This window comes from Centroberyx gerrardi, chromosome 17, assembly GCF_048128805.1.
Source record: "Centroberyx gerrardi isolate f3 chromosome 17, fCenGer3.hap1.cur.20231027, whole genome shotgun sequence".
NCBI classification, from domain to species: domain Eukaryota; kingdom Metazoa; phylum Chordata; class Actinopteri; order Beryciformes; family Berycidae; genus Centroberyx; species Centroberyx gerrardi.
In genome coordinates, this window is record NC_136013.1 from 6,627,739 (window position 1) to 6,655,667 (window position 27,929).

The following is a 27,929-nucleotide window of genomic DNA, read 5'->3' on the forward strand; positions in this document are numbered from 1 at the left end:
AGGGTTTCTCTTTTTATACCCACCTAAGGATGCAAAAGGTAAGAGATTATATTTTTTGACACATAATATATGCATGCAAAGAACCTACTCTTCTTGGTTCCATCGTGTGAAAACATCTGGAACAGACAGGAGCCTCTCTATTCTCCAAGAGCTCAAGACGTCTGGATAGTAGAGACAGTTACAATTATCATAGGAATTATTGTTTCGTTACTATTATGTAAAGCATACAGTAGCTGCAGCAGTGAACATTGGGGATCCTAAATACTGCAGGAACATAATTTAATGCAGTGCTCCACTGATATACAAGCTAAGGTTGAATGAGAATGTATAGGGTTACTGTGCACAAATCACATCGGCATGTTTTGAAATATAAATGTATGATATCATATAGCTATATTCAAAATTATTCAGCATTTGACATTCTCATGCATACGACCACAAGAAGCGAGTCCATTGAAAAATAGTCCAAGCATTATTTTTTTTTCCTGTGGAAATGGCAGAGAACCTAATGAGACATTAAAACATGTGCTGCTGTCCAGAGTGTGTAGATACAGGCGGGAGAGGAGCGAGCTCACTTCTGCATGTCACACTGCAAGAGGAGCACGATGGACGGGTCGCTCTTCGCCGCCTCTTTGAACTCCTCCAACGAGATCTGGTCGTCGTTGTTCTTATCCATTTTGCTGAAGATCCTGTCCACCCTCTGCTCTGGTGTCAATCCGTCCTCATTCATCTTCATCATGATCACAGTGCCCACCATTTTGTAAATAGCCTGTGAACGTGGGTGAGGCACAGTGAGAAGTTAGCCAAGGGTTATGGCTTGTTATGCAAATCAGCAAAACCTACATTTGTTTATGCTGCCAAGGTTAGGTGTTTGATTCCTAACCACCCATGCTAAAAATGTATGGATGTAGTTTTTGTTTAGGATCTTTTGAAAAAAACTAATATATTTATGTCACTACACAAGAGTTGTCAATATACTCCTGCACCAATGACATACTCCTGTACATTTACTATACTGATTCTGTTTCCAATACTGAAATGTGATAATGTAATTCAATAGAGCTGCAGTTTGTCATTGGTGAACTGCCTCCTGTAATCAAGAAATTGTCAGTGCGGGTGAGACTGATAACAGGGTAACAGAGTGAGTCCTTCCCTAAATGAGGGCTTAATGATTTGATAATCCCTCACCTCAATTATCTCCAGCATCTCCACCCGGGTGATTTTGCCATCACCATCCAGGTCATACATGTTGAAGGCCCAGTTGAGTTTCTGCTCAAAGCTGCCGCGGGATGTGATGGACAGAGCGCAGATGAACTCTCGGAAATCGATGGTGCCGTCGCTGTTTTTGTCAAAGGTTCTGAAGGCGTGCTGTGCAAATTTTGATGCATCACCATAAGGGAAGAACTGCGAATCAGAGAGAGACGGCCTTGTTACTCTTCAATAATTCAGCAAAGGCTGAAAAAGCCTTCGCTCTTGTGATGGCAACAGTAAGAGTATAGCATCCACTTCAAGATACTTACACAAAATGGCAAATAGTAATGCACAATTAAACTTCAAAGCCTCAAAACTCTCAAGCCTTTATGACAGATGCACGAGAAGCAGAGGGTAAAGAGGGGTAGCGGTTCACACACCTTGACATAAAGCTGCTGGAACTCATCCAGATTGAGCCTGCCACTGGGGCAGTCTTTCAGGAAGCCTTTGTACCATTGCTTCAGCTCATGTTCATTAAACTCTGTGTTCTTCACCAGATCCTCCATCACCTCGGGAGTCAGCTTGCTGTTCTGTTTTCCCATGGTTCCTGTGGTGCAAGAACACGTGAATAATGCATTTATCTATGCTTCAGCGATGGCAGCATGAAAAGCTCTAGCACAGAGAGCGAACCGCACCTTTTAATTTTCACTCCAAACGCGGGAACGCTGAATGTGTGTGTGGGTTTTGATGGGCATCGAATGTTTCCCTGATGCTTGTGTTCTATTTCTGTTCCCTCAGCCTGTTTGTGCCAGTCTGTGGCCTGGGTACACACACTGACCTGGATCATCACTGTCAGCAGAACCAGTTCATCAAATGTTCGATCGGTGCTATCAAGTTTCCATTACAACCACTGTTGTATAACCTGACAATGACAACAAAGCATCTGCATGCCTGTAAGAGAAACACTGCTGCAGGACAATGTACAGTAACCCACAGAGCTGAGTGAGAACAACAGTTCCCACCAAGGAGCACACACTGTAGCACTACATCTGGACTGCTGGGGTAGCCAAGGCTGTTTCCTGCATAATTGATTGGTCAATCAATTTAGCCTAATGATTGAGTAATAAGCCTATGTCACCAAGCGACTTAGCTAATTGTGGCAATAAGGAATCCACAGACCAATCGGCCTGGATTCGTTTGTTATTCACACAGAAGGCCCACAGTAGCAATCATGAGAACTTCAGCAGCAACACCAAGGCAGCCTGTCAAAAGCCCTGAATGCATTAATTATTGACGTATGATGTGGCAAATGAGAGAAAGTGGCTCAGGATGCAGCAATTCTCAATACATAATGTAACAAATGAGACAGCAGAATCTTATTTGAACACATTAATTAATGCTGTTGTGAATGAAGAAGAATGTCCAGCACTTGAGACAAACATGGTCCACATCTCTTTGCAGCAGCATGACAGCAGGCTGGACAGCTCTAAGAGGACTGCATTGGCTTGGGCCTCTTACAACAAATAGCAGAAATGTGTGGTGCAGCCAAAATCAGTGCAAAGCACAGCTTTTAGGCTTCATCAGCTGCGTATGATATAACGAGTTCTGACGAGCCCGGTTGGTAATTATAAAACTGAACCTAGGTTTAATCTCTAAAATAGGCTGCAATGAATGACCTTGAGGACAAACATTTTGCAGGAAGATGACAAAACGAAATTGTTCATGATGGGCTGAGAATACGGCTCGTCGTGTCATCATGTAATTACCGTCTTTAGTGAAATATCCGCCATATATCACACAGGCCACAGGTATGAACGACTTGTTCTATCTAAATAAAGGTAACAGCTGCTATTTTATTCCATGCTTTGGGCAATGACATCTGAGTTATGCTGTTAATGCTAACCGCCTCTGTGAGAGCAAGAGAGACGCTGCTGCATTCCGATAGAAACGACGCAGTGAGAGTATTTTGAGATTAGATCCCACCATCCTGTTTCTAATGACATCTTTCCATGCGCATCGGCTGAAAAAAACATGTCAAAATTTCATAACCAAACAGGCCTATTTTTAAACACAAGACAGCTCTCTCGGAGCCACCAGAGAATCATGCGAGAGGAATAAAAGCCAATTAAATGAGCTAATTCTGATGACATTTCTTTAATTCGTCAAATTATTCCTCAAGGTTTTTTTTCTGGTTGTTTCCAGGAAAAACGCAATGCCTTTATTTTAAGGGATGCGCAGGTGCCAAAACCTCTCCCCGATAGCATGTCAGCCCTCTCCCCATTCCCATTCATTCAAATGGAGAAAAATGATTAAAAAATAAATAAATACGTGATACATTAACATAAGCCATTCATCGCTCACTCCCTGTATAATTTCAAATAGGCATTTGACAATCTGACATAGGTTAATACATCTGCAGGCAATTACTTCTTACCTTATTATAAATTTGGTGATATCGGAATAAATCTGCACCGGCTCCTGCAACCCCTTCCGATGAAATCGTTTGCCCAAAAGGGGATTTATTCTCACACTGCTCGCCTTCTTAAAAACGCTGGATGAATTTCTCGATTTCCCGACGTTATTCCAGATGAGGCGCAGCAGGGACCGATCCCACGCCAGTCTTTGGTTATGCGACTATAGGAGCACGGCGTCACCCGTGTGCATCACAGCCTGATCATAAGTTCACTGTTGCTCTGCTCAAAACCCTGCCCGCTGTAGGTTTAGGTGTAGCCCGCGTCGTTATAACCGCACGGTGGTATAATGACGCTTTTCACCATGAGGATTGCAAATCTTATTTACACCATCAGGGAATAAATGTCCTGGGTTATGAATGATTCCTCTAAACTGTGTGCGTCTATGCAACATACAGTACTTTGATGACATGCGTGTAATAATCTATCACATTGTCCAAATAATACATTGTCAGTGATGACTAATTGCTCCAGACATTTTAGCCTATATCTGTTTAAACCCTGTAAAATGTTTAATAATCCTAAAAAAAAAAAAAAAAAAAAGCCCCTGGCCAAAAATTCATGAGGCTTTTTTGTTTTTGGCAGACATATTGAACGCCTGATTGTGCCCAGTTTTACTTCTTGTTACATGAAATAGACTGCTGTGGGTGTCTAAATGATCCATGAAGGTGTCCTATAACCTGTCCACAGCAAAATAAAAATGATTTTATTAAGCACAATGATTATTTTATTATAGAATAATCATACCACTGGTTTCAGTCTTACCATTCATTTCACCCAAATGACATCCCCAAATGTTTTAATGCCAAGAAACCCCAAATAGATGTGCATTAGACCTCCATTTGATACGATTTTGTCCTAAGGAAGATTTTTGTGTGAATTTGTATATAATTATGTAACAGTCTATACTGTATTTGGGCTGATAACCACAGTGGGGAGAATGAAACCTATCATTAAAGCAGTTATCCTTATATTTTCTCTCACTGAGCGAAATTATAGAGGCAAACTACTCCTCGTTTTCACTGGGGACCTCCTGGGAGCCCCTCAAGCACCCCTGGAGGTCCCTGGGCCACAGTTTGGGAACCACTGATGTAGGTCACCATTCTGTGTTAAATCAGGCCTAAATGTGTGTTAAAGCACGCTCAGATGAAGTCCCCAGCCAAATAACTCTCAGATGCGTGGGCCCACGTCCAAATCTGGATCCGTTTAGGGGTTTTGGGTATGAAAACAAGTGATAATATTGTGTATTTCAATAAGCCGAAAACACACAAGCCTTGAACACAAAATGAAAATGGTTCATAAGACAGAGAAATAAATAGTCTTTCTCACACACACAAGCTCAGATTACTTGATTTCTTAATTTAATACTCACATACGGTACAGTATACACATAGGATTTCATTTACATCTCACAAACACAAAAGCAAACAGTTAAATACATAGATAACTTTAGCACCAGTATAGAGTACTGATCCACTCAGCTTTCTCTAAAACTCTTATTCATAATGATTTTCAAAATAAAACACCTTAGCTCGATCTCACTAGGCATGGCTTACATGTAATATTTTTACAGCAGCATTCACTTACAAAGGTTAATTGATTAAAAAAGGATGCATACTGTACACCAAAGTGGTATACAAAAGCAATACTATATTATATACCCATTTAGATAGCCATTTAGGTTTTCTCAGTGTAACATTTAAGTGTTTGGTGTATATTGACAACCTCTGTATCAACACTGATGCTTATTAAAAACATAGAAACATATGAATTAAAAACCAGTTCTTATGAGTATATATGAAGAGGCTATGGGGATAATTGGCATGTAACAATCTTGCATATTGAAACATAAATATTATATCACGTTCACAATGCTCTCATTTTTCTCATTATATGTAACAAGAGAGTCTCTGTCTTTCTATGTAGGCTATCATTTTGTTTTATTTAGATTATATTGTTTTGTATTAAAATTATATGAAAAAGAATGATTGTTTTACTAATCACATGGAACCATTACCTTGTTTTTATAAAGTAATGTGAAAAAATAGTATCAAAATGAATTTTTTTAATCTCTCAATCAAAACAGCGTAGCAGTTGATGCACTGTTTCTCAGTAAAGTCATATTATATTATGGATATGTTTTTGAAGATGCTTGTGAGTTTTGAGAAAGTGAGACTAGTCTTCAGGATATAAAGTGTTTTCTGTTATACATTTCTTATCAAATGACAAATCAGCAATTAAGCAGCCTGTGTTGTGCAGTTGGGAGACGAAGCTCTGTCACTGAAACTGCATTTTCCTTACGCTGGCCTTACTGATTACATTATGTTAACATGTGTATGGAGGATGCATTCCACAATCTGAGAGTTGTTAATTAAAAATCTGTGCCAAAACCAGACTATTAAATGAGAAAGGGGTGAATTTGCGATCGATCATCACTACATGACATCATGAAATGCAAAAACCATCAGCAAAATGTATTGTTGGATTCAGAAAGCTTTCAGAACTTGGTCTGCTTTAGTTTGTCGATGTGGTAGCAAAGCTTCAAGGCTGGCCCCAGCTTCAGTCCAAGGTATTTCATGATCATGTCACTCTTTAGAAGTAGCAAGGCATTTCCATCTATCTCCTGTGAAAAGCAGAAGTTCACGTCAAATCAACAAGAGACGGCTAACCGTACCACAGTACAGACTACATTTCTATTCACCCATATTCTGCTGGATGTTCATTCCAGCCAGTTAAATCAACAGTGAAATGAGGCAGGCTGTCAAGAACGCAGTGGAAAAAACAACCTACATGTTTCCTAAAGACGTCTGCGTGAGGGCCGAGGGCCTGGGGGTCCGCATCCCTGATGAACCAGACGACGTCTTCCACAGACCAGGTGGATGGGTCCTTATTGGGGGGGGCCTTGGACTCCTGGGACTCGGGAGATGCATTATAGCCTCCTGGAAGAATAGCGAGCAAGATAGAGAGGTAAGATGAAGGAGTTTCTAGATCTTGATGGTGAATCAAACAACGATAGATTGAGATACGATGAGCTTGAGTTGGTTTTGCCTCGGACGGCCTCTTACCTGTCCTGTTGCTCTCCAGGAATGTGTTGGGGCTGCTGGACGACTGCCTGCACATGCCCATGGGGGCGGAGCCGTTGGAGAACTGCTGTGACGAGCGGAACCCATAGGAGGACTTTGGCGAGTAGGAGGAGCTTATGGAGCTGAAAGCAGAGTCGCCGGGGTCCACGGAGTAGCGTTTGGCGTCTGACTGGTCTAGATGGTAATCCTCAGCCATAGATGTTTCAGCTGCGTTTGGCGGGACACAAAGACACGTTAAAGACAAGATGGAGGCTTCGGCGATGGGCAATCGATGGCAAACTCCCTCTAGATTCAGGTGTCAACCCTAGAATTTGGTTATATTTGTACTGTAGCTTCTATTACAGAGACAAAATGTAGAAAGTGGAATACCATCTGACTGGTAGGAGCCACCGCTGTGCTGGGTAATGGGCTGATCGCTGAAGAGGTTTTCACAGTGCAAGCTGCGGCAGAGCTTCTTCAGAAAACGTAGCACATAGCCGATGCTGTTCACCACAGGGAGACTCAAAAGGTGCTGCTTCCCATCAAATGTGGCTGAGAGAGCAAAACATAGAAACACTTGAAAAAACACATAACAGTTAAGATGCACTTGATTGCTAATTAGGTCATTTTTGCCCTGATAATGATTGGGATGATTCTCAAAGCCACCTTTAGTACAGTGGCGTAGCGCTAGTTGCAGAAGTGGTTATACTGGTATACTGTAATCCTATGGGAATTAGGCAAATGTGTGGGTGTAGAGGAAACTGTAGCCATCCTCCATAAACCTGTGCAAACCCTCAGCTACTTTGCTTATGTCCAAAGATGATCAATCAATAAATATCCTTTTAAATTTGCTATTTTGCCTGTGTATCAAAAAGTAAAGAAACTGATATGAGTGCATCTATCGACTAAACAGAAACACCTGAGGAGGAGGTTTGTAAGATACCTGATATTTTCTCTCCCCCATAGCCTTGTGTGAGCAGAGTGAACACTGCTTTCTGCTGGAAGGCGCTGTCGATGCAGCCTTGGACGGCCTGCTGCAGCACAACAGAGGGCCTGTCGGGCCCAAAGTGATCTGGGAGTTGCTGAACCTTCTTCCGGTCCAGGTTGGGGCCCGTGTTGGCCTGCTTGTTGATGTAGATACACACTGATACAGAGAGGCAGATAGGCAGAAATACAGGTAGGTGCAGTATGGGAGAGAGAGAGCGAGAAAGAGTGGGATAGAAGAGGAGAGAGTATGAGATGTTCACCTAAATTACCTTGTTTTTCCGTTTAATGTGTTTAAACAAATCAGTTTTAAGCTATTCAAATGCAGGCTGTGTTTAATGTCGCACCTGAGTTGGCCAAGACAAAAGGCCGTTAGTGCTCCTTATATTGGGTTTTGTGTCCTACCTGTGAGCACCTGGGGCGTGGCAGAGTGGGGGATGGTGGCGGCATCTTGAGGGATGGAGCTCATATCAGGCTCAGGAGTGCTGCTGGGCGGAGAGATAGCCAGCGGCGTCATCACCATCCTGGGTTTGAGCTGTGAACGAAGACATGTTTGCGTTCCTCTGTTTATTTTGGGCATATTGTTTATTTATGCATGCTAAATCCTGTAGAGGCGGACGCTGGATTTGTCTGCAAAGATGCTAAATTGAAACCTAATAGTAATGCCAAATCGAAAGCATAGTTTTGCGCTTCGTGCTGCAGATGATGACTGTGTCTCCACTGACAAGTAAAATGGAAATATTAACAGTAATGACTTCCCTGTCATAGCTGGTTTACATGTAGCAGCATTTCCATAATATTTGACTACAGCAGAACAAAGCCTAACAGATGTTGAGTCTCTCTCTGTAACACTGGGGTCTCACAAAATCTGAAGGGCATGAACACTGTGTCTGTGTCTGTGTGTGTGTGTGTGTGTGTGTGTGTACACATGCATTTTTAAACAAGCTGCATCCACAGACTATATCTCATCCCCATTCCCCCATCTGGCTGACCTTGAAGCCTGGCTTTCTCCCCCTCTTCTTTGGCACTTTCAGGGGAGGGAGGGATTCAGGGTAACGGTTGGGAAAATCCATTTTGGCGACATTGCGGAGTGGGGGTCTCCCTCTCTTCCTGCCCGGTATCTTCCCTGACTGGCTGGGAATGAAGGAGGGAGTCACTGCAGCTGATTGCATTTCACTGTTGCTGTCTGATTTCTGTGCTGTTGCTGCAGGTACACTCATTTGGAGCTGGAGGTATAGGGGGGGGGGGAACACAAAGGAGAGATAAACAACCATCGATCTCAAACAGACACGTAGAAAACCACAGCGGAAAGGCGTAAAACGTGTACATTTGCTTCTCATCGTTTCCCATCAAACCTAATCCACAACAACCGAATAGCACATTATCAGAGAGCACCATTAGCATCAATGCAGAGCAGAGAGAGTGGACGCATAATGGCTTGGTAGGGTATACAACAGCAACACAGTTAACATCAGGAGCTTGCAGAATACTCAGCTGGGCAATGCAGTGAGAGAAGCAGCATTTAGTAGAGCACCGTAATCAAACAACACAAAGGCAGCCATGCATGAGCTGTGGAGGAAACAGCACCTCCATCCTGCTATGATAACACCATACACCAAGGGGGCTTCTATTACCTGCTGTCTTCTATTGTGAATGCCTGAGAGCCAAGCCCTTTTGTCTTAGGTCCCAGAAGCCTAAAGGTGACTATAAAGCAAAAAAAAAAAAAACAACCCTCACAATGCAGTGAAAGCCATCTTGCTCTAGCTGTATCTGTTTTTCCCCCTGCTCTCCCCGTCCCTTTAGTTAATGCTGCTGCTGCTGCTGCTACTGCTGCTGCTGCTGCTGCTGCTGCTGCTGCTGCTGCTCGGCACACAGGCTGCAGACATCTCATTAGACTAATGCATTCAGCAGTGGCAGAGGGAGGGGGAAATTGACTTCACCATGGCTACCCAGCTATGAATTACCGTTACGATGACAGCTTCCACCCTAATCTTAAAAAAAAAAAAACAGCAGCCACAAGAAAAGAAACATGTGGCACATCTCCCATTCAGCAGAATGAGAGCTAACCGGAAAGAATGAACTGCATTTCGTACCCCCAAAATGATGACATACTGGTATGATTAATCTTATGTTAAGCAGATTTCTCATGCAAACACAAAGACCACGGGAGGATATGTAAACAAACCATTTTTGATCAATAGGCACTCACCATCCAAAACAGATATGGATTGGAGGAGTATCCCTTGTCCCTTGCTGTATTTCCTATATTTGCGTGCTTCCAATAGCAGAGCACGAATCTCAAAGCAAGGCGGATTCCACTGTAATACTATGTGTGTGTGTGTGTGTGTGTGTGTGTATGTGTGTGTGTGTGTACGAGAGAGACAGACAGAGAGAGAGCGAGTGAGAGAAAGAGAGTGTGTGCCTGCACGAGAGAGAGAGAGAGAGAGAGAGAGAGAGCGAGAGGGAGAGAGAGAGAACGGCTCCTCTGTTGTCATGGCAACAAGCCTGTAAGCCTGTAACACCCTGACGGTTATCTCTCATGTTTTGTCTGCAACTCAAGCTCAGTACTGGGGAAATCTAATTAGACTAAGGACAGCCTTGTGCTGCTAATTACAATGGAAACGTTCATTTGAAAGTATGAGAAAGTATAAATATTATATGGGAATTCTTTATCTGGTAACACTTGACTTTTCAATGGCCTTATTCCAGTGTATTAACCTGTGTATTAACCTATGGAAAAGTATTGTAAGTACACAATATTACTGTGTAGGTAGTTGATGAAAATCTCCCTAATACATAATGTACTTACAACAGTGTAACAACATGTTTTAATGAAGCCATTTGAATGGTGTGTATTGGGGAGATTTTCATCAAGTACCTACACAGTAATATTGTGTACTTACAATACTTTTCCATAGGTTAATACACAGGTTAATACACTGGAATAAGGCAATCTTTCTCTCTTTCTCTCTAGTTTGTGTGTGTATGTGTGCATATATTAGTGGATGTGTATTTATATATGTGCATTTGTATGCTATAAATTATTCTGTTCTATTTTAGTTTCCCTATTATAGTGCTTCTTATATACACTCCACTCTTTGTAGTTGTATCTAGCCTACATTAAGGTATGATTGCTAATATTCACAGTGCAACTATCTAATATTATAATAGATAATGATATGTCAAGCATATTTTAACACATTTCACATATAAATGGGGCATATCTGGCCAATATATTTTATCTGCTTTTATTTCTCTGTTTTGTATATATTTTTTCACATCAAAAACAATAGGTTATTGCAGTGTTTCCATTTTAGGTATTTCATAATTTTGATACAGGGTATATTTTGTAAATTTAGCCTAGTCTAACTCACTGTGCAACAACATAATTTATTTATAAGGTGATAAATTAGTCTACCATGTATCTTAGTATAGCAATAATATACCAGTAGGTAGGCTATGTTAACTACACTCACTAGTATTATGGCTTTTGTACGGTTGCCAAAGCAGATGTGAGTGGTGTATACGCTTATGATTAAATAATGACAAGAAACAAGAAAACATAAAACAATAAATCTCGGATTGGATTTATCAGCACGGTTGCAACGCATTTATTTTACCGTCACATTTCTTAGCTTAAATGTTGTATTACTATAATGTTATTACCGTAGGTTATTACACATAATTCTCCAAAAAATAGTGGATAATGTGAACGAAACGTTGCCCTCTGTTGGCGGATAGCGAGGTGCAAGTTTGTCTGTTTTGTTTGCTAATAAAGTTTTATCGACAGAATTTGAAACCAAGATGGCGGCGTGCATACCGCTGTCTGTAAAAATGTCACCCTTAGTTGGACCGGGCTTACGATATCTTTTGAGGGAGCAATACACCTCGCAAAAGTTTCTAAAGACTTTGACAGACCTTTCCAGACGAGGTGAGACTGTTATTTTGGTGAGTCGTTTTGTGGCCACAGTGTGAAACATGTTTACCTAGAGGTCTAATGATGTCGACTAGATAGTTCAGTGCTGACTGTAACTTAACGTTAACGGTAACTGCTATCTTCAGATCGTAAATCTAGTACATTAACTATACGGCTGTAAATGTTTGACCCGCTGGAAAAAAAAAACCTACCTTGTTGTTATCACCAGTCGTGTCTTTATCCTTAAAGGAAAGTGAGCTGTCCTCCCAGAATGACCTACCGGCAGTTCAAACTGTCACTAGTCTGACAAAATTAGCTTCTCACTTGGAATGAGCTAAGTTATCTTCAAAAATCAAGATAGCTCACCCTGTCAGGCAGGAAAAATCTATCCGAATGCACTTCTACCTCCATAAATGTGGCTAAAACATGGGTAACGCTTCCTGACAGGACGGGAAAATGAATCAAAATGCGCTACTACCAGACACTTATCATTTATCTTTGCTACTACCCACAGAAATGTGGCTAAAACATGGGAGAAAATGAATCAAAATGCGCTACTACCAGAGACTTTTAATTTATCTTTGCTACTACCCACATAAATGTGGTTAAAACATGGGAAGCACACCCGGACAGGAAGGGAGCATCTATCAAAAAGCGTTACTACAATAGACTTTTAATTTATCTCTGCTACTACCCACATAAATATGGTTAAAACATGAGTAGGATACCCAGACGAGAAGGGAACATCTATCAAAATGCTCTACCTACATATAGTACATGTGGTTAAAACATGGGCAGCGCATCCTGTCGGTCAGAAAATGTTTATCAAAATGCGCTTCTGCCCACACACATGTGGTTAAAGCGTGGGTAGACATCCTGTCGGCCAGGAAACTACTCTCAGAATGCGCTACTACCCACGTAATTGTGGTTAAAACACCTTTTCATCCCCCCTGAAAACGCTTGCGCATGCGCACATCGCACCGGTAGGTCATTCTGAGAGGCAGCTCAAGGCTGTCACTGTACTTGTCAGTAGCTAACCTTTGGACATGGTCCACAAGAGTAACATTAGCGTGGTCATATCAGTAAACTCTGGTATGTTAAGATTTGAGGGTTAAACAGTCGTTCAAGTCAGCCAGCTGATGTGTCTTTATTATCTGTGCTGTTGTTTCCAAGGCTACACTGCAAATGCACAGCAGGCAGTGGAGGACAGCAGTGCCAATGGCGGCTTCACTGGGCCACTGGAACACTACAACAGTCTTATTAGGGATGGCTCGCTGCGGGAGGATGAACATCAGAAAGCAGTGCTGCAGAAGCTGGAGCAGATGCACAAAACCCTGAGAGGATACAGCAACACGCCAACGTCTTTCTTTTCGAAGGTAGTTAGGTCTTTGCATGTTACCTGATGCTTTCATCCTATGACTAATGAATGAAAAAATTAATGAGAATCTATTTTATGATTCCCCCCCCCCCCCCCCCCCCCCTATATCTTTCAGTTTTTCACAAAGCCTAAGCCTCCTAAAGGTTACTACATCTACGGTGATGTCGGTAAGTATTGTAAATTTAAATTGAATTCCTCTGACAAAGTTGTCGATTATGTGTTGAACTGATACGTTCCTTAATTTGTTTGGTCTTTATTGTGTCCAGGCACAGGGAAAACTATGGTGATGGACATGTTTTATTCACATGTTGAGACTGAAAAGAAAAAGAGGGTTCATTTCCATGGCTTCATGTTGGATGTGCATAAAAGTGAGTACATTTTGATACCATCAAAATATTGTCAGTTAACCAAATCTAAACATCTATTTTGTGTATTTGTTAGCCTGTGTTAATGATAACTGTGTACATTTAATGTTTGGCTGTCTGCTTTATCAACGCTCCGCTGTAAAATGGTGCGAATACATTTATAATGCTAACAGGCTTTAAGAGTCTGGCAGATTTTGGTATCAATTTAGCTGTACTGTACAAATACTTGGATTGACGTAGCAATCCAAGTTAAATGTAGCAACTTTTCATCCTGAATGGCTCTCAGAATATTACAATAAAAAGTAAAATGGATGTTTGTTTAGTAGCGTGTATTTTCTTTAGCCAAGCAGCTTCCAGTGTTTATGTTTATGTTTCTTTGTTGTTTGTACTTCCTCTGAACAGAACATCCTTAACATCCTGAACAGCTTATAATACAGAACTAGAACAGAGATTGATTTTTTATTTTCACTTTTTGTTTTTTAGGGATCCATCGGCTGAAACAGAGCATGCCAAAGAGGAAAGCAGGGAAGATGGCCAAATCCTACGACCCCATTGCACCAGTGGCTGAGGAGATTAGTGAGGAGGCTTGCCTTTTGTGCTTTGATGAGTTTCAGGTAATTTGAATATTGACCCTTTGATGTTTTTTCTCAATGGAGCCATAGATTTTGAGATAAGCTGACATTTACAACATCATACATGTTCAGTGTCTGTGGCGTCAGTGGCAGTTGAACCTAATCTAACCTTGTCAGTGTTGGTGTCATGCTCTACTCACTGGACTACAGTAGGGCTGCAGCTATCGATTATTTTAGTAATCGAGTATTCTACCGATTATTCCATCGATTAATTGAGTAATCGGATAAGAAATACTTTTGCTTTATTAAAGAGCAATAGTAAATATACAAAAGAGAAAAGCTGTCCGCACGAAGCTGTCCATACGACATTGTGATTTACTGAAAACGAGGTGAAATAATAATTATTATTGATATTTATTACTAGGCCTAAATATCATACAAGTTCATAAGACTGGCTAATGTACATTTATTTACTATGTTGAAGGGTTGCCCTACACCTGCTGACCCTACTCACTGCAATCAAACTAAACTGAATATACCTGCTGTATTGGACTGGTGCATTTTAGGCTCCAATTGCTACTTACACCACCTGATATTTTGCTTTCTGGGGTATTTTATGCATCACTGTGAGGGGAGTAGGTGTGTGTGTGGGTGTGTGTGTGGGTGTGTGTGTGTGTGTGTGTGTGTGTGTGTGTGTGTGACTATCATAATAATAACATGAATGAAGCTCAGGCTTTCACAAATTGACTGCAGCATTTTATTTTCTGTGGTTATTTTCTTGAGCAAAACTTAGCTAACTTAGGGACATCATAACTAGCCACCATATTGATTTACGTTCTTAACTAGCCATTACATATAGCCATAATTAACGTGCATTCTTTACTAGCACTTCATCTCATCCCGTTTTAATATTAAGTGCTGACTCCGCCCACCCGGCCAGTTTCGGCGTACGCCGGTAGCAATTACAAGTGGACCCTATCCTACAGTCCCTGCTCTCAGCGGAGGGAGGGAGCTACGCTGTGTGTGGGAAGCGCTGTGACCGTCAGACCTCTCTGGATTAGACAAGCAAGTAGAGAAAACCGGCATCAGCCGAACCAATTTATTGCCAAATGCTTTGGGATTCAACACATTAACATTGCTTCCCATGGTCAGAAAAAGTCGGCAGATTTGTCGCTAGTCGCTTTTGAGAAATAAAGTCGCCAGGGGGGTCTGAAAAGTCGCTAAGTCTAGCGACAAAGTCGCCAAGTTGGCAACACTGGATCCGAAACTTTGGACACTTTCTGTCGTTTTCTCTGGCCTGTCTCTTCTCTTCGCCCCTCGCTATTTTCTCTCTCTTTCTCCAGCGCGTTGTGCAACAGTAATAATCATCCGTGCGAAACACTGAGTGTGTATATAGTTATATGGATTAAACGAAGCTTCGATGCAAAGAATTTGCATCGATGATTTTTAGTAATCGAGTTACTCGAGTTTCTCGAGGAATCGTTTCAGCCCTAGACTACAGTGACACAATTGATTTATTTGTAACACAATCTTCCAGGTCACTGATATCGCTGATGCCATGATTCTCAAGCAGCTTTTTGAGAACCTGTTCCTGAACGGTGTTGTTGTGGTAGCCACCTCTAATCGTCCCCCAGAAGGTGAGCAGCAAGTGGCGTGACATTTCCTCAATGCATTTTGTCTGCTGGAGTGCCTTCAGAAACTATTCAACCCCCCCTGACGTTTTCTGCATTTTGAGGCATTACATCCTGAATTCAAAATAGATTGAATTTGTTTTTTTTGGCACTGATCCCCACAATAACCCATAATGTCAAAGTAGATTTTTTGTTTACATTTTTTACAAATTAATTGAAAATGAAAAGCTGAGATGGTTTGAGTCAAGCATTCAACTCCTTTGCAGCAACACTACAAAATCCAAATTCCTTTGAATGTTCTTAAGATGTCTGTATAATTTGATTGGAGTCCATTTTTTATTATGTAGAATGTAACATATATGTCCCACAGATGACGGTGCATGTCAAGAGCAGAAACTCCAAAATGAAATCCAAGGAACTGTGTGTACAATTCAGGGACAGAAATGTAAGGAATCACAGATCTGGGGAATGGTATAAAACAATTTCTGAAGTTGTGGGAGTTGACTTGAGCACAGTAGGCTCCATCATTAAGAAATAGATCAAATATGGAACTACCCACACACTGTCTAGAGCTGGTTCCAACCAAACAGGACAAGAAAAACCTTGTTCAGGGAGGAGACAAGAACCTAACTGCAAAATACCACAAAATGCAGAAAAAGTTAAGGGGTGTTAATACTTTCTGAAGGCTCTGTACTTTTAAAGTTTAACTAGAATAATCAAAGCAAATGGGAAAACATCTTATGACCACCACTCTTTTTTCCTCAGACTTGTATAAAAATGGACTACAGAGAGTCAACTTCGTGCCTTTTATTGCCGTGTTGCAGGTAAGGAAAAGTAGAAGTAATTAAAGAGCTGTGGCTTTGACATGCCTCAAGCATATGTGCTGCAGTTAGAAATTAATGACAGCAGTTGCCATTTGTGATAAGCTTATTGAAACTTCTGTCATAATCTTTATATTTTAAAGGCATGTATTGGTAATCATTTTTCCCTCCCATGCAGCAATATTGCCAAACTCTTCGCCTGGATTCTGGGATAGATTACCGCAAAAGGAATAGGCCATCCGCTGGAAAACTCTACTTTCTGTAAGTAATGCATGACGCAAACCAATCAATAACTGTACTGGATTTATCTGGAATGTGTGTATTCAGGATTATTTTTGTTCACTGATCACTGCAAGCCAGTAGTATAAATGTTTGGTGTTTTTTTTAATGTTGCCTTATTACATTTTAATGCAGCTCAAGCGAGGCGGATGCAGAAGCTACACTAGACAAGATGTTCGATGATCTGGCGTTTAAACAGAACGACAGTAAGTGGATTTGCACATGAGCGTTTAACTTTGTAATGCTGTGGCTGATATTAGGGGATTTTCTTGTCCGTTTTGTTGCTATTGCCTCAGAAATTGAAACCTTTTGTATTGTGATGTGTTTTTACCATAATGCTTTTTCCCCACAGTAACACGACCAAGGGTGCTGAACGTACATAACAGGAAAGTGCGTCTGAACAAAGCATGTGGGACCATAGCAGACTGTACTTTTGAGGAGCTGTGTGACAGAGTAAGTGTCTCGGCCCTTTATTTTTTGTGAAATTCATGGAATCCACTGATGGCATAGGTCTACATTTATCATCCTTAAAAGAGTGCGACTGCTGATCTGGCTTCTTTTGGTCTTTCTGTGGCTGCACATTTTCAAATTTACTGTTTTGTTCCATTTATTGCTTTATTGGCAATATATTTTTAGCATCTGATTACCGACAGGACACACTGACAGATCTGGATGCACAAAAATCTGTTTTTTTCACATTTCTCTTTGTTTGTAGGTGGGCCACTGCGCTCAGACCAGTCAGTGCATTATTTTTGTATGAAATGTCCATTAATAAGAATGGAATCACACTCAATCAGTAAGGATATTTTTAAGCATAATTTATTTAATGATGGACAAAATGTTTTCGGCACTCTGGCCGTCATCAGTGTCCCAGGTTGTTCACATTGCTAACAGATCTTTAAAACCAGATGTGGAAGTCATCAGGCTTCTATTATGATTGGAATTATACATGGTGTTGACACAATCCAGCCATAATGCCCTAAAGAGCAATTTAAAGAGATGGAGAGGATGAGCAGGGACATGTATTTAAATGCATACACCCACAGGAATCTTATAACAGGCATTTTCAGGCCAAGTGTGGATGATCAAATCTAAAAAATCACATGGAAATGAAAAGTGTACAGTAACGTTAGCCAGTATAGAGTCCTGGCCATGGATACAAGTGATTCTAGATCAGAAATCCTACTCTTAATATGTTTATATTTATATTTTCCTACCTTTTAATATGTTTATCTTGTGTTGGTTTGGTTTTTACTGTCTGTCATTCAACTGCTGGCTACTACAACTAAGGTTCCCTTCCGTGAAAATTAAAGTTATTCTATCCTATTCTTGATAACTACAAGCCGTGGTACTGGTGACACCTAGTTGAATGGACCTGAGATAATTACTTAATGTGCTGTTTCAGCCTCTAGGGGCCAGTGACTACCTGGAGATGTCCAGGCTGTTTGACACCATCTTTATCCGACACATTCCTCTGCTGACGCTGAACAAGAAGACTCAAGCCAGGCGGCTCATAACGCTTATAGACACCCTCTATGACCATAAGGTACATCGCAGTTATTCATTTTCTTGAAGGCCTTCAGACACACTTGACCTATTGTAAATAACTGAATTTTAGCAGTGTTTTGTATGTTAATGGTTCATTTTGTCTTGATTGAGGTGCGGGTGGTGATTCTGGCAGATCACCCGCTGGAGGATATTTTTGTGCACGGTGGGGATCATGATCACGACGAGAGTCACATCCTCATGGACGACCTGGGGCTGAAAAGGGTAAGCGCTCCGACTTTGTTTTCTCAGCTAAACCTGTTTTTCATGTTCACTGCATACTCGGAAGTGGAAAATGTGGCTAATCAAACTGGCTGGAGTTGTTGGCTGTCAGTCAGTAGAACTTGCAACACAGGACTGAAAAGAAATCAGTCCACCAGATGTGTGGTGTGAATGGCCTTTTCTGTTGATTTGCATGACAGACTGAACTCCTTAAATATGCTGCTGTATATTAAAGTAGATGAGCGTATACTTAGTATTGAAACATCAAAGAAAAGAATCTAATGTACAAGGATTTTCTTTTTTTATTGTGTTTTTATTAGGAATTTGAAAGCAGATCTACATGAAAAGACAAATTCACAAACTTCCACTTTTTTTTTTTTTATTATAACAATCCCACCCTCTCTTAATTCCCCTCCCTCTCGAACAGTAAAATAATCATAATAAAATTACATTTAAAAAGAAAAACAAATGACAAGGCTGATATTGGAAAAAATATATTAATTAGAGCGAGCATCATATCCACAGTTGACATCTATACAAGGATTACAGAAAGACTACAATGATTTTCTATTTAATGAATTAATTTTAGGGAATACCATTAGGACTCTTTCATCTAAAGTAACATTTTAAGTATGGGTGGCCTCAGAGGGAATCGAACCCCTAACCCTGGCAGATGTAGTGCCATCCTGAGTTAACTCATTAATCTAATTATTACACTGTTGTTTTAACAGGACTCAGCCAGCGGCCTGTCCATCTTCACCGGAGAAGAGGAGGTGTTTGCCTTCCAGAGGACAGTGTCCCGTCTTACAGAGATGCAGACAGAGGAGTACTGGGTGGAGGGGGACAGAAGCACGAAATCGCAGGTGTAACATTCGGAAAAGTCACAGGCTGTACTCCACAAGTCTCCGATCTGCCAAAAATCAGCCAAGACAACACTACTCCTACTCATCTTATCCAGCTGGGCCCGCACAAACCGAACGGCACAGTCCAACATGATGTGTGCAAAACTTGTACATAGACTCGCTGCAAAGTATTTATTGACTTATTAAAGCCTTTTATCATTTTATTCTGCCATTGCACTTTACATAGTGTGTACAGATCATTTTTAAGATTAACCTTTGGGGGGTGTCATTGCTTTCAACTCTGTATTGTAACGGTCCAACTGTATTTACTTTTGTTTATCCCATGGGAAAGAGTTGGTGGACTTTTGGAAATGGAATCCCAAAGGACTTTTATGAGAATTTAAGAGGCATTTTAAGCTATCTCTATTGAGATGTGTTATGTTTTTGAAAAGTATGATGTATTTCAAGGAGGTGTATATGATTCTAACACTGTAAAATCTGAATACAGTGGCAACAGAATGGTCGGGGGTCTATTTCTGATTATTTATGGAAATGTTTTTTGTGAAATATTTATCTTAGAACATTTCACAGATGCATGGTACAATAACACTGGGTATTTTAATTTGTCTGGCATATAAAAGGGCACTGGAATCTCACTCAAAACATAGAAAGCAGGAGAGGAAGTGTTTTAGTTTAAAGGGCCATTAAATTTTTTTCTCTGTATCTAGTGTGATAAATGAGGCCAATAACAATTCAAGAGGTTCACATTACTGCAGTTGATTTATGTTTAGTTTGTTGCCAATGAGCATTACTCTTCTGCTTTATTAAAAAACAAAAATCACTTTAATACACACTGCCCTAAAAGGCAAAGAGCAGAACTGTGAGAGAAAAGTACTTAAGAGTTGTATCTCCTGTCCCAACAAAAGTATCAATAGTCCAGAAGTCGATTTATTTAGTAGAATTCGTGATTATCGTTTTTGTGGATATTAAATCTAAACCCTTTAAAGCACAAAATAAGTTACTGCTGTTTGCTATTTTAGAGCATTACTGTTTTCAACAACTGTGAACAGTGTGAAGGAGCTCAGATGTTTATTGAAGTTAGTAACAGTGTTGCAACTTTCAGCTTGCAACAACATAACATTGCACTGTAATAGTGATGCTGGCCTTATATCATTCCTGACCATATTTCATACCACAAAACACTCAAACAGTTAATGCTATGGTGACATGACAGTAAAGGTGCACACAACTGATGGCTATTATGTCATTGCTGTCAGGCGACATGTACATGCTGTCGCTTTAATTTCTGCCGGGGGGGGGGCAGGTCTTTTTCTCTCCACTTGGACACGGAGCGTTTGCGCCACCACAGCAATAGATTGAATGAACTGTTTCAGCAGACTGCTGGCCATAGGGGCTGCCATGCTGGACTATTCAAGATGCGAGAGATGAGCTGCCAGAATGCATCATTTTTAGCTCGGAGAGGCTGCTTTTGAGCTTCGACACACATTTCTCCAGCAGCTTTTCAGGAGCGGGGCCTATTGAAGCCAACCTCCGCTCCGCCTTGATGGTCTCCAGACAGCAGCACACTGGCAGCTCGCTGCACGGATGATAAAGAACTTGGGAAAGGAAACGGTCAAGATGGCAGCGGAATATACGGAATGATTAAGCTGATGTGGTGACACTAATGTTGTAATATTTTTGGCATGCATGTCGCAGGATCGCGATTCAGGACGGGCGCTTGTAAAGGAACGCCGTTTGGATTCCTTCAAGAGTCGCTGCTGACTCTTCCTAACTACACATTTCGCGAAATTGCAATGCATTTCCACAGGGGTGTGGGCTGTGCGCTGGAAATGGCAATATTTTGTTAATGCTGGTCATCCCGACCCGTTTGTCTGGGACGGATAAGCGTCTGCGAGAGGACAGACACGTGCTGGCCTGGGCTACAAGGTGGACATTTGCATATCGTGCATAGTAAATTGTTAACGAAGCCAACCGACAACATTGATGGAATGCGACCTGAGTGATTTTCTAACCCTTTGTGCAACGACCGAGATATTGCGATTAACATGGCCGAGGCATCGCACAATGAACCTCCCTTAAATGTTGAAATAGATCCAGATTTCGAGCCCCAGAAAAGGCCACGGTCCTGCACTTGGCCCCTGCCTCGTCCGGAGTCTGGTGCGGGCAAGCCCGGAACAAATGACACTGACGTAATCCCAGAAGAAGAGGATGATGAGAATGACACAGAGAGCGGCGTCGCTCAGAAAGCCAGTGTTAAACCCCGGGAGCTGAGCGGCACCTCGCAGCCCGTGGAGGTGCAGGGTGGCTCCTGCAAGGAGGAAGGCACCGACGGCTCCCCTTCATCCACACAAACCCCCGCCGCGGCTCTCAGCGGCTCCGCGTCCCAGCAGCTGAGGAAGTCCTCTGCCCGCAGGAATGCCTGGGGCAACTACTCCTATGCAGACCTCATTACCCAGGCCATTGAGAGCTCCCCCGAGAAAAGGCTCACATTGTCCCAAATCTATGACTGGATGGTGAGGTCTGTGCCATATTTCAAGGACAAAGGCGACAGCAATAGCTCTGCTGGCTGGAAGGTGAGTGGTGACATGGTTTCTGTCATCATAACAAAGAAAGACCATACTGTGGTGTGAAGGCACACAAAGCATCAGCCTCTCATTGAAGGAGCAAGGTGCAACACCAGGTTGTTGTTGTTTACAGTGGCATATGACTGATAACGATACCACCTCCATTTTCAGGGGTTTCTTGGTGTTATAAGGTTCCTTTTGACTCATATTTGGGTGTCACTCGTGATGATCTGATCGTGATCTGAAGTACTAGTGTTGTCTGCATTACAGATAATAAGTGGACAAATGTGTGGCTGCCTGATAGGCACAGGGCGAGTCTGTGCTTTACTGTCAAATGACATCTAACCCAGGCCAGGCCAGTGTCAAAACACAAGGGTACAAGGCTAGTAGTCTGTACATTATATTGCAAATATAATGTACAGACTCTTAGTTCTGCACCTACAAATCTAAGCACATACAAATCCAGTTCTGGACCTCAGTTAAAGGCAAGGTAGTTACTATAAAGCATGACAATTAGACTCAAAACATGTAGGCAATGCAAAGTGAATGTGACTTTCATCTGAGCTGTACACACTAGTGTAGTATTGGGGCTTCTTACAAGCTGCAGTAGGGTCCTGCTTCTGTTTGATTTTAAGGATTAGTTTGGCCTGGAAAACCAATTCATCTGTCATGGAATCAAGTCTGATGAAAGCTCTGAGCTTTGCAGGATTTAAATGGGGGGGAAAAACTCTGGAAATAGGTTTGTAATCCTGCACAACTGTAGATGTGAGATGCAGGCCTATTCTGGGGTTTCTTCAGTGAACTGAATAATCTGCACAATATTGTCAGTTTAGTTAGGTAATGTATTGGCTTGCTGGTTGTCAGTATCTCAATCCATTCAGGTTTGCATGCTCCTGTGCTACCAGAAACGTTCAGTGGCTGCAAACAAATATTGTCTCACACAGGAAAGGGTTAATGTTAGGGTTTCAGAAGTGCTGACATCAGCATTTCCTAGGAGATGCTTTGTAGCCGTGTGTGACATTCAGCAATTAGCTTAAGGTTGGTCATCTACACAAGGGTTGGGAGGGACAATATGCATAAAGTCCTAATCATATCCAGCTTGAGACTGAAGTACAGTAAATACAGACCCACCCCCCTCTCTCCCATTGGGATACCATGATAACACAATCCGTTTGATTCCAGAGTCCATGATGAGATTTGTGTGCAGCTTTATAGGTTAAATTTTCCATATTGTAATTGGATTGTCTTTAATTCAAGCTGAATATTCACTCCCTATGGATGTGTTTAGCACTGTATAATGTGCTGCTCTCTACACAAGCTCTCATATTAGAATACCAGCACTAGCATCATAGGCCAGCCAGTGGCACTGGCTGCTGGGTGCCACACCATCTTTCATGTGGCCAGGGCACGAGAATCAATCAGCCGACTATAAATTATGTAGGTCAATGTGTAGCAATGTGAGAGAAGTTCACTGTTTCACGTTGGATGTGGCTGTGGCTGAACTGGCATTGCTCCAGTCCCTGCTCAGAACGAGGCTTTGCTCAAAGGGTGCTGCAGCACTGCTGTGACTGTGTGGGGGAGGGGAAGGCAGGAGTTTGCTCTTTGTGATTTATCTTTTAAATGCTATACGGCTCATGCTGTATGTACCAGCACAGTATACAGGAAACAGACATTTCCCAGTAGCTGAACAAATACAATATGTCTAGCCCTTTCTTTTCAGTAGGCCTAGTAGTTACACAGCATACTGTCCTTTTACCACCCAGGAAATGACAGGAATGTTGTGTAGGTCATCAGGTTGTTATACATGCGGTCCTGGTTTACTGTATATCTTACCAAACCGTGGTGCAGCTGTTGCAGCCTTGATGGTGCTACTATTCGCTATAATGAAATGGTAAACATTATGTTGCGATATTTGTCTCGCTTTACTAATGTGTGTCAGTTTTGAAAGACAAAGGCTGCAGGAGACGTGTCAGCACATTAGGCTGTATAGTGTAGCATTTAATTGATACAGGCTAACACAGTTCAAGCCTAGTTGACAAATCTGATATCAGATATCATTGTTGTTGACAGTGCAAGACACTTCTTGGGGGGGAAATGTCTGAAATAGATATGCTCTACTCAATTTGATTACTTGGAACTTGTCTCTACTGAAAACAAGCTATTCTCACTCTCCCCATCCATATATCCAGCCTGACAACAGAAAGTCTTTGATGTTCCTAGAAGCAAAGAAAAGACAAAATGCAATTCAGGGGATTTGAAGGTCTTGTTCTTATTACTTGGTTGACCATAAGGAGCCAAAAGCACCCAGGGTCTTTTATTGTTAGATGCACCTAAACAAACATTTAAACAGCAGAAAGCTTAAATGAAATTGGACTGCACAGTTAATCATAAAACATTTGAAACTGCTGAAGGGCCAAGGGCTCAATCCATTTTACACGAGGCGGCATAGTTTGATTAGTGCACAGTGATTTTGCACTGGATGCCGTATTTCTTAGTACACAAACTCAGTGCAACCTCAAAACCAATTCTTAAATACCAAATACAAAATACAAGGAGATTGGTTAAGTGGTGGTGAAAGCACACATGTTCTGAAGGACCAGGGTTCTCACCATATAGAATAGGGACATCAATGCCTATAGTTTTGCTGTAGTTGGCCTAAGTCAATATTTCGCTAGAGTTAGTCAAAACTGTCAATTGTGGGTTGGAGGTGTACTTTCAGTATGCAAATAATGCATAACATTTCCCCTTATGTTTACTTGCCCATGTTTTCATCCAAATTCAAAAAGAGCAAATCTCATGAGCAAAATGTTTCCATCATATATCAACCCAGCCTATTGGTTATGAAAACGGAAATAGAACTAATGGAAATGGACAAGTTCCCTGAAGTTGCAGACCGGTCACTGATACTGTAGTGGAAGGAATGGGCATGGTTTTGTGAAAGCCACCAACACGCACACTAGTGAAAATGAGTTAAAGATTGGGTTAAGTGAGAAATCTAGCCCAACTAAATGACCATTGGTTTATTCTGAATGGTTGGCAAATCCCATCAACCTTGCCAGCTAACTTAGGTGAAGCAAAAAAAAAGAAATAAGCTAGGAGGCACCTGAGCATTAGGTCTAAGAGTCAGTCACATGTGTGTCGTAAGTGATGAAAGTGCTTGCTAGGTGACCTAATCCTGTAATTGGCTTTGAGCAAGGGCTTTGCTAGAAGTTTGATGTCAGCAGGCCATTGCCATTGACTCATAGTATACATGAGAAGACTGTGGCCAATGCTTGATCTCCCATTCATCACAAAGAGAGCGCCTCCCTTCAAAGCTGCGTTTAGGTTCCATGGTGTTTTTGTTTAGACTGTTTACATCCCTTTCTAATTGGAATGTGTATGTATTTGGTTGTTTAGTGTTTGACTAGTATAGTCTTCTGAGAGATGGACTATGGATTTAAATAGGACCTCGGTTCACTAAAGTTAATTCAAGCTTATGAGGATTATACTGGACCTCTCCCAGAACTGTCCTATGAAGTTGGCCTTTCCACTGCAGAGATCACTGCAGTTTCTCCTCTGTTACTGCAGTGTCATTTAGTGTGGGCTGAGCATACTGGCTCCAGCTGTTTAATTTTGTACATGGTTGGGAATATCTCCAGGGAAATCCTGTAGACCTTTCATAGCAGCCAGAAATAGGTCATGGTGTGAGGTGCAAGGAAGTCTCTCTTAGAAGACATTTTGATCACCTGCAGTGTTAGCATTGTTCACAATGCTTGGTGCTGATAGTTTGTTTAGTACCAAAAAATAAAGCCTGAAATAGGCCGACAGCATTGAATGTTGCCTGTTTATAGTCTTCAGTTTTACTCATAGTGGAACGTTGATCACAAACGCATTTCTTACCTTTATACAAAGTACATAGACCTATAAGCAAACTACTGTATATAAGACTTTCCAAACTTACATGAATAATAGCTGCACAGCAAGGCTGCTAATCTATGTAAAGGTTTAAAATGGTCCTGTAGGTGTGTACAATTCATATTTTCATAAGTGCTTTAAGAAATAATGCTATCATACATAAAAACATTTTTTATAAAACCTGAATATGTGCATTTCTAAGTCTGTCTTTATGCACTTTCGTTGCAGAACTCCATCCGACACAATCTATCCCTCCATAGTCGTTTTGTCAAGGTCCAGAATGAAGGAACAGGGAAAAGCTCCTGGTGGATGGTCAACCCAGAGGGTGGGAAAGGAGGCAAAGCTCCACGGCGACGGGCTGTATCCATGGACAACAGCAAGTACATCAAGGGTGCTAGAGGCCGTGCCACCAAGAAGAAAGCCTCGCTGCAGGCGGCCCAGGACGGCAGCTCAGAGAGCTCTTCAAGCCTCTCCAAATGGACGGGAAGCCCCACCTCCCGCAGCAGTGACGAGTTGGATGCCTGGACAGACTTCCGCTCCCGGACCAATTCCAACGCCAGCACACTGAGCGGCCGTCTCTCCCCCATCCTGGCCAACCTGGAGCTGGACGAGGTGCCTGACGATGACTCGCCCCTCTCCCCGATGCTCTACTCCAGCCCCAGCAGCATGTCGCCCTCCACGGGGCCCACGGGCCTCTCTGACCTGGCAGGTACCATGAACCTCAACGACGGGCTCTCTGACAACCTGATGGACGATCTCTTGGACAATATCAGCCTGACGGCATCCCAGCAGCCTCCTCCTGGAGAGGAAGAGAGTGGAGCCAATGGGCAGGGGAGCTCAGTGTTTACGTTCAGCTGCTCAGGAAGCAGTCTGGGTAGCCCCTCTGGCAGCTACGGGCCTAACTCTCTTTTTAGCCCTCCGTCCATCACAAGCCTGCGGCAATCACCCATGCAGACCATCCAGGAGAACAAGCAGACCACCTTCTCCTGCATCCCTCACTTCAGTGATCACCAGACCTTGCAGGATCTGCTCAGCCTGGAGTCCCACAGCCACAGCAATGTCATGCTCACCCAGTCCGACCCTCTGATGTCGCAGGCCAGCACCGCCATCGCTCTGCAGAACTCCCGCCGCAATGCCATGCTGCTCCGCAAAGACCCTATGTTGGTGAACCAGGCTGGTGCAGGTCAGGCCCAAAGTTCATCAGTGCCTGGTTGGCAAGCTGGCTTGTCAACCTCTGTCAATGGAGGTCTGGGGCTGAGCAGCGACGCTGGCCACGCTGATGCTAAGCAGCAGCACCTGAAGTCTCCCAGCAAGAACGCCTCTATGCAGCTTGGCCCGGGTCTGTCCGCTCAGGACCGCTTTCCTGCCGACCTGGACCTAGACGTGTTCAATGGCAGTCTTGAGTGTGACATGGACTCTATCATCCGCAATGAACTGATGGATGCAGATTGCCTGGACTTGAGCTTTGATTCTCACCTCACCTCTGCCCAGAATGCTAACAGGAATTCAGGAAGTTTCTCCAGCTCTAAACAGACCTCACCCCAGAGTTGGGTCCCAAGCTGAGAAGTTCTGTCAGCGCTCAGCGTGGTTTAAAAAAAAAAAAAAAGTGGGGAAAATGTATATTGGGGATCATTGTCCTGCATTGTGCAACTAGAGGGAAGAAAGAACATGTGAAAGTGTATTCATGTAGTGTGTTTTTTCCATTATTTTTAATGTCAGGCATTACGTTTGGTACTGTATTTTAAATGTCTAAGACACACAAATGGTGTCTTTGCAGTGGAGAAAAGATTTCTTTAAAAAGATCAATGTCTGGGCAGCGTGAACAATGGTATTATTGACTGGAATGGAATTGAAGGAGATTTTGTTAAAACAATATGAAAAACGTCAACTCTTGCTAGTCTCAGGGAATCACTCATATCACAAGGTGATACATGGAACTGATGATGAATTATGTTTTCACCCTGCTTTTTTTCCATTTTCACGCCCTTTCGTACCTAAACCAACACGTTTTTGCCAAACCAGCTGTCAGCCTATGGTGGGTGACAGCCTGTTTACAGAACAAGCTGCAGAGAATGTTACATTATTATGTTCCAGTGGAGGATACTTGATAAGCTTTAAGTTTCTTTGAGAGACGTAGCCTAAGTGGACTAAATGATTAAAAACAAAAGTGT

General features: G+C 42.1%; 4 protein-coding genes across 7 annotated transcripts; 2 read left to right on the top strand and 2 right to left on the bottom strand.

The window, feature by feature from the left end:
* Window positions 1-571: 571 nt before the first annotated feature.
* On the bottom strand, window positions 572-1,793 carry vsnl1b (visinin-like 1b). 2 transcript variants are annotated; one of them, XM_071895851.2, is made up of 3 exons: window positions 1,632-1,793; window positions 1,189-1,404; window positions 572-769 (listed from the first exon to the last, which is right to left on the bottom strand). In XM_071895851.2, the coding sequence occupies exons 1-3, from the start codon at window positions 1,791-1,793 to the stop codon at window positions 572-574; spliced, it is 576 nt and encodes a 191-aa protein (XP_071751952.1). The 2 variants fall into 2 exon arrangements, with proteins under 2 accessions (XP_071751952.1, XP_071751961.1); XM_071895860.1 differs by lacking the exon at window positions 1,189-1,404.
* Window positions 1,794-5,819: 4,026 nt separating this feature from the next.
* LOC139908985 (sex comb on midleg-like protein 4) lies at window positions 5,820-12,040 on the bottom strand. 2 transcript variants are annotated; one of them, XM_071895890.2, is made up of 8 exons: window positions 11,837-12,040; window positions 8,701-8,934; window positions 8,114-8,243; window positions 7,668-7,868; window positions 7,115-7,276; window positions 6,728-6,952; window positions 6,453-6,601; window positions 5,820-6,285 (listed from the first exon to the last, which is right to left on the bottom strand). In XM_071895890.2, the coding sequence occupies exons 2-8, from the start codon at window positions 8,926-8,928 to the stop codon at window positions 6,160-6,162; spliced, it is 1,221 nt and encodes a 406-aa protein (XP_071751991.1). In that variant the 5' UTR covers window positions 8,929-8,934; window positions 11,837-12,040; the 3' UTR covers window positions 5,820-6,159. The 2 variants fall into 2 exon arrangements, with proteins under 2 accessions (XP_071751991.1, XP_078145570.1); XM_078289444.1 differs by lacking the exon at window positions 11,837-12,040 and adding an exon at window positions 9,343-9,447.
* afg1la (AFG1 like ATPase a) lies at window positions 11,507-19,923 on the top strand. 2 transcript variants are annotated; one of them, XM_071895909.2, is made up of 13 exons: window positions 11,507-11,639; window positions 12,798-13,000; window positions 13,118-13,169; window positions 13,269-13,370; window positions 13,851-13,981; window positions 15,477-15,576; window positions 16,336-16,394; window positions 16,570-16,652; window positions 16,806-16,876; window positions 17,023-17,123; window positions 18,076-18,216; window positions 18,330-18,440; window positions 19,169-19,923. In XM_071895909.2, exons 1-13 carry the CDS (start codon window positions 11,513-11,515, stop codon window positions 19,304-19,306), a joined length of 1,419 nt encoding a protein of 472 aa, XP_071752010.2. In that variant the 5' UTR covers window positions 11,507-11,512; the 3' UTR covers window positions 19,307-19,923. The 2 variants fall into 2 exon arrangements, with proteins under 2 accessions (XP_071752010.2, XP_071752002.1); XM_071895901.2 differs by having other exon boundaries at window positions 11,537-11,656; window positions 19,169-19,920.
* Window positions 19,924-21,345: 1,422 nt separating this feature from the next.
* On the top strand, window positions 21,346-27,321 carry foxo3a (forkhead box O3A). Its single transcript, XM_071896488.2, has 2 exons — window positions 21,346-21,873; window positions 25,987-27,321. Exons 1-2 carry the CDS (start codon window positions 21,346-21,348, stop codon window positions 27,319-27,321), a joined length of 1,863 nt encoding a protein of 620 aa, XP_071752589.1.
* Window positions 27,322-27,929: the final 608 nt, after the last annotated feature.

Excerpts from the sequence above, each read along its gene's own strand:
- LOC139908985 (XM_071895890.2), bottom strand. The coding sequence starts at position 8,928 with ATGAGTGTACCTGCAGCAACAGCACAGAAATCAGACAGCAACAGTGAA. Across the intron at positions 7,277-7,667 it reads TGGGGGAGAGAAAATATCAG|CCACATTTGATGGGAAGCAG; the intron begins GTATCTTACAAA and ends TTGCTCTCTCAG. Across the intron at positions 6,602-6,727 it reads CCTGGAGAGCAACAGGACAG|GAGGCTATAATGCATCTCCC; the intron begins GTAAGAGGCCGT and ends CTATTCTTCCAG.
- vsnl1b (XM_071895851.2), bottom strand. The coding sequence starts at position 1,793 with ATGGGAAAACAGAACAGCAAGCTGACTCCCGAGGTGATGGAGGATCTG. Across the intron at positions 1,405-1,631 it reads TCCAGCAGCTTTATGTCAAG|TTCTTCCCTTATGGTGATGC; the intron begins GTGTGTGAACCG and ends TCTGATTCGCAG. Across the intron at positions 770-1,188 it reads AGATGCTGGAGATAATTGAG|GCTATTTACAAAATGGTGGG; the intron begins GTGAGGGATTAT and ends CCACGTTCACAG.
- afg1la (XM_071895909.2), top strand. The coding sequence starts at position 11,513 with ATGGCGGCGTGCATACCGCTGTCTGTAAAAATGTCACCCTTAGTTGGA. Across the intron at positions 16,877-17,022 it reads GGCGTTTAAACAGAACGACA|TAACACGACCAAGGGTGCTG; the intron begins GTAAGTGGATTT and ends TTTTCCCCACAG. Across the intron at positions 17,124-18,075 it reads TTGAGGAGCTGTGTGACAGA|CCTCTAGGGGCCAGTGACTA; the intron begins GTAAGTGTCTCG and ends GTGCTGTTTCAG.
- foxo3a (XM_071896488.2), top strand. The coding sequence starts at position 21,346 with ATGGCCGAGGCATCGCACAATGAACCTCCCTTAAATGTTGAAATAGAT. Across the intron at positions 21,874-25,986 it reads ATAGCTCTGCTGGCTGGAAG|AACTCCATCCGACACAATCT; the intron begins GTGAGTGGTGAC and ends CTTTCGTTGCAG.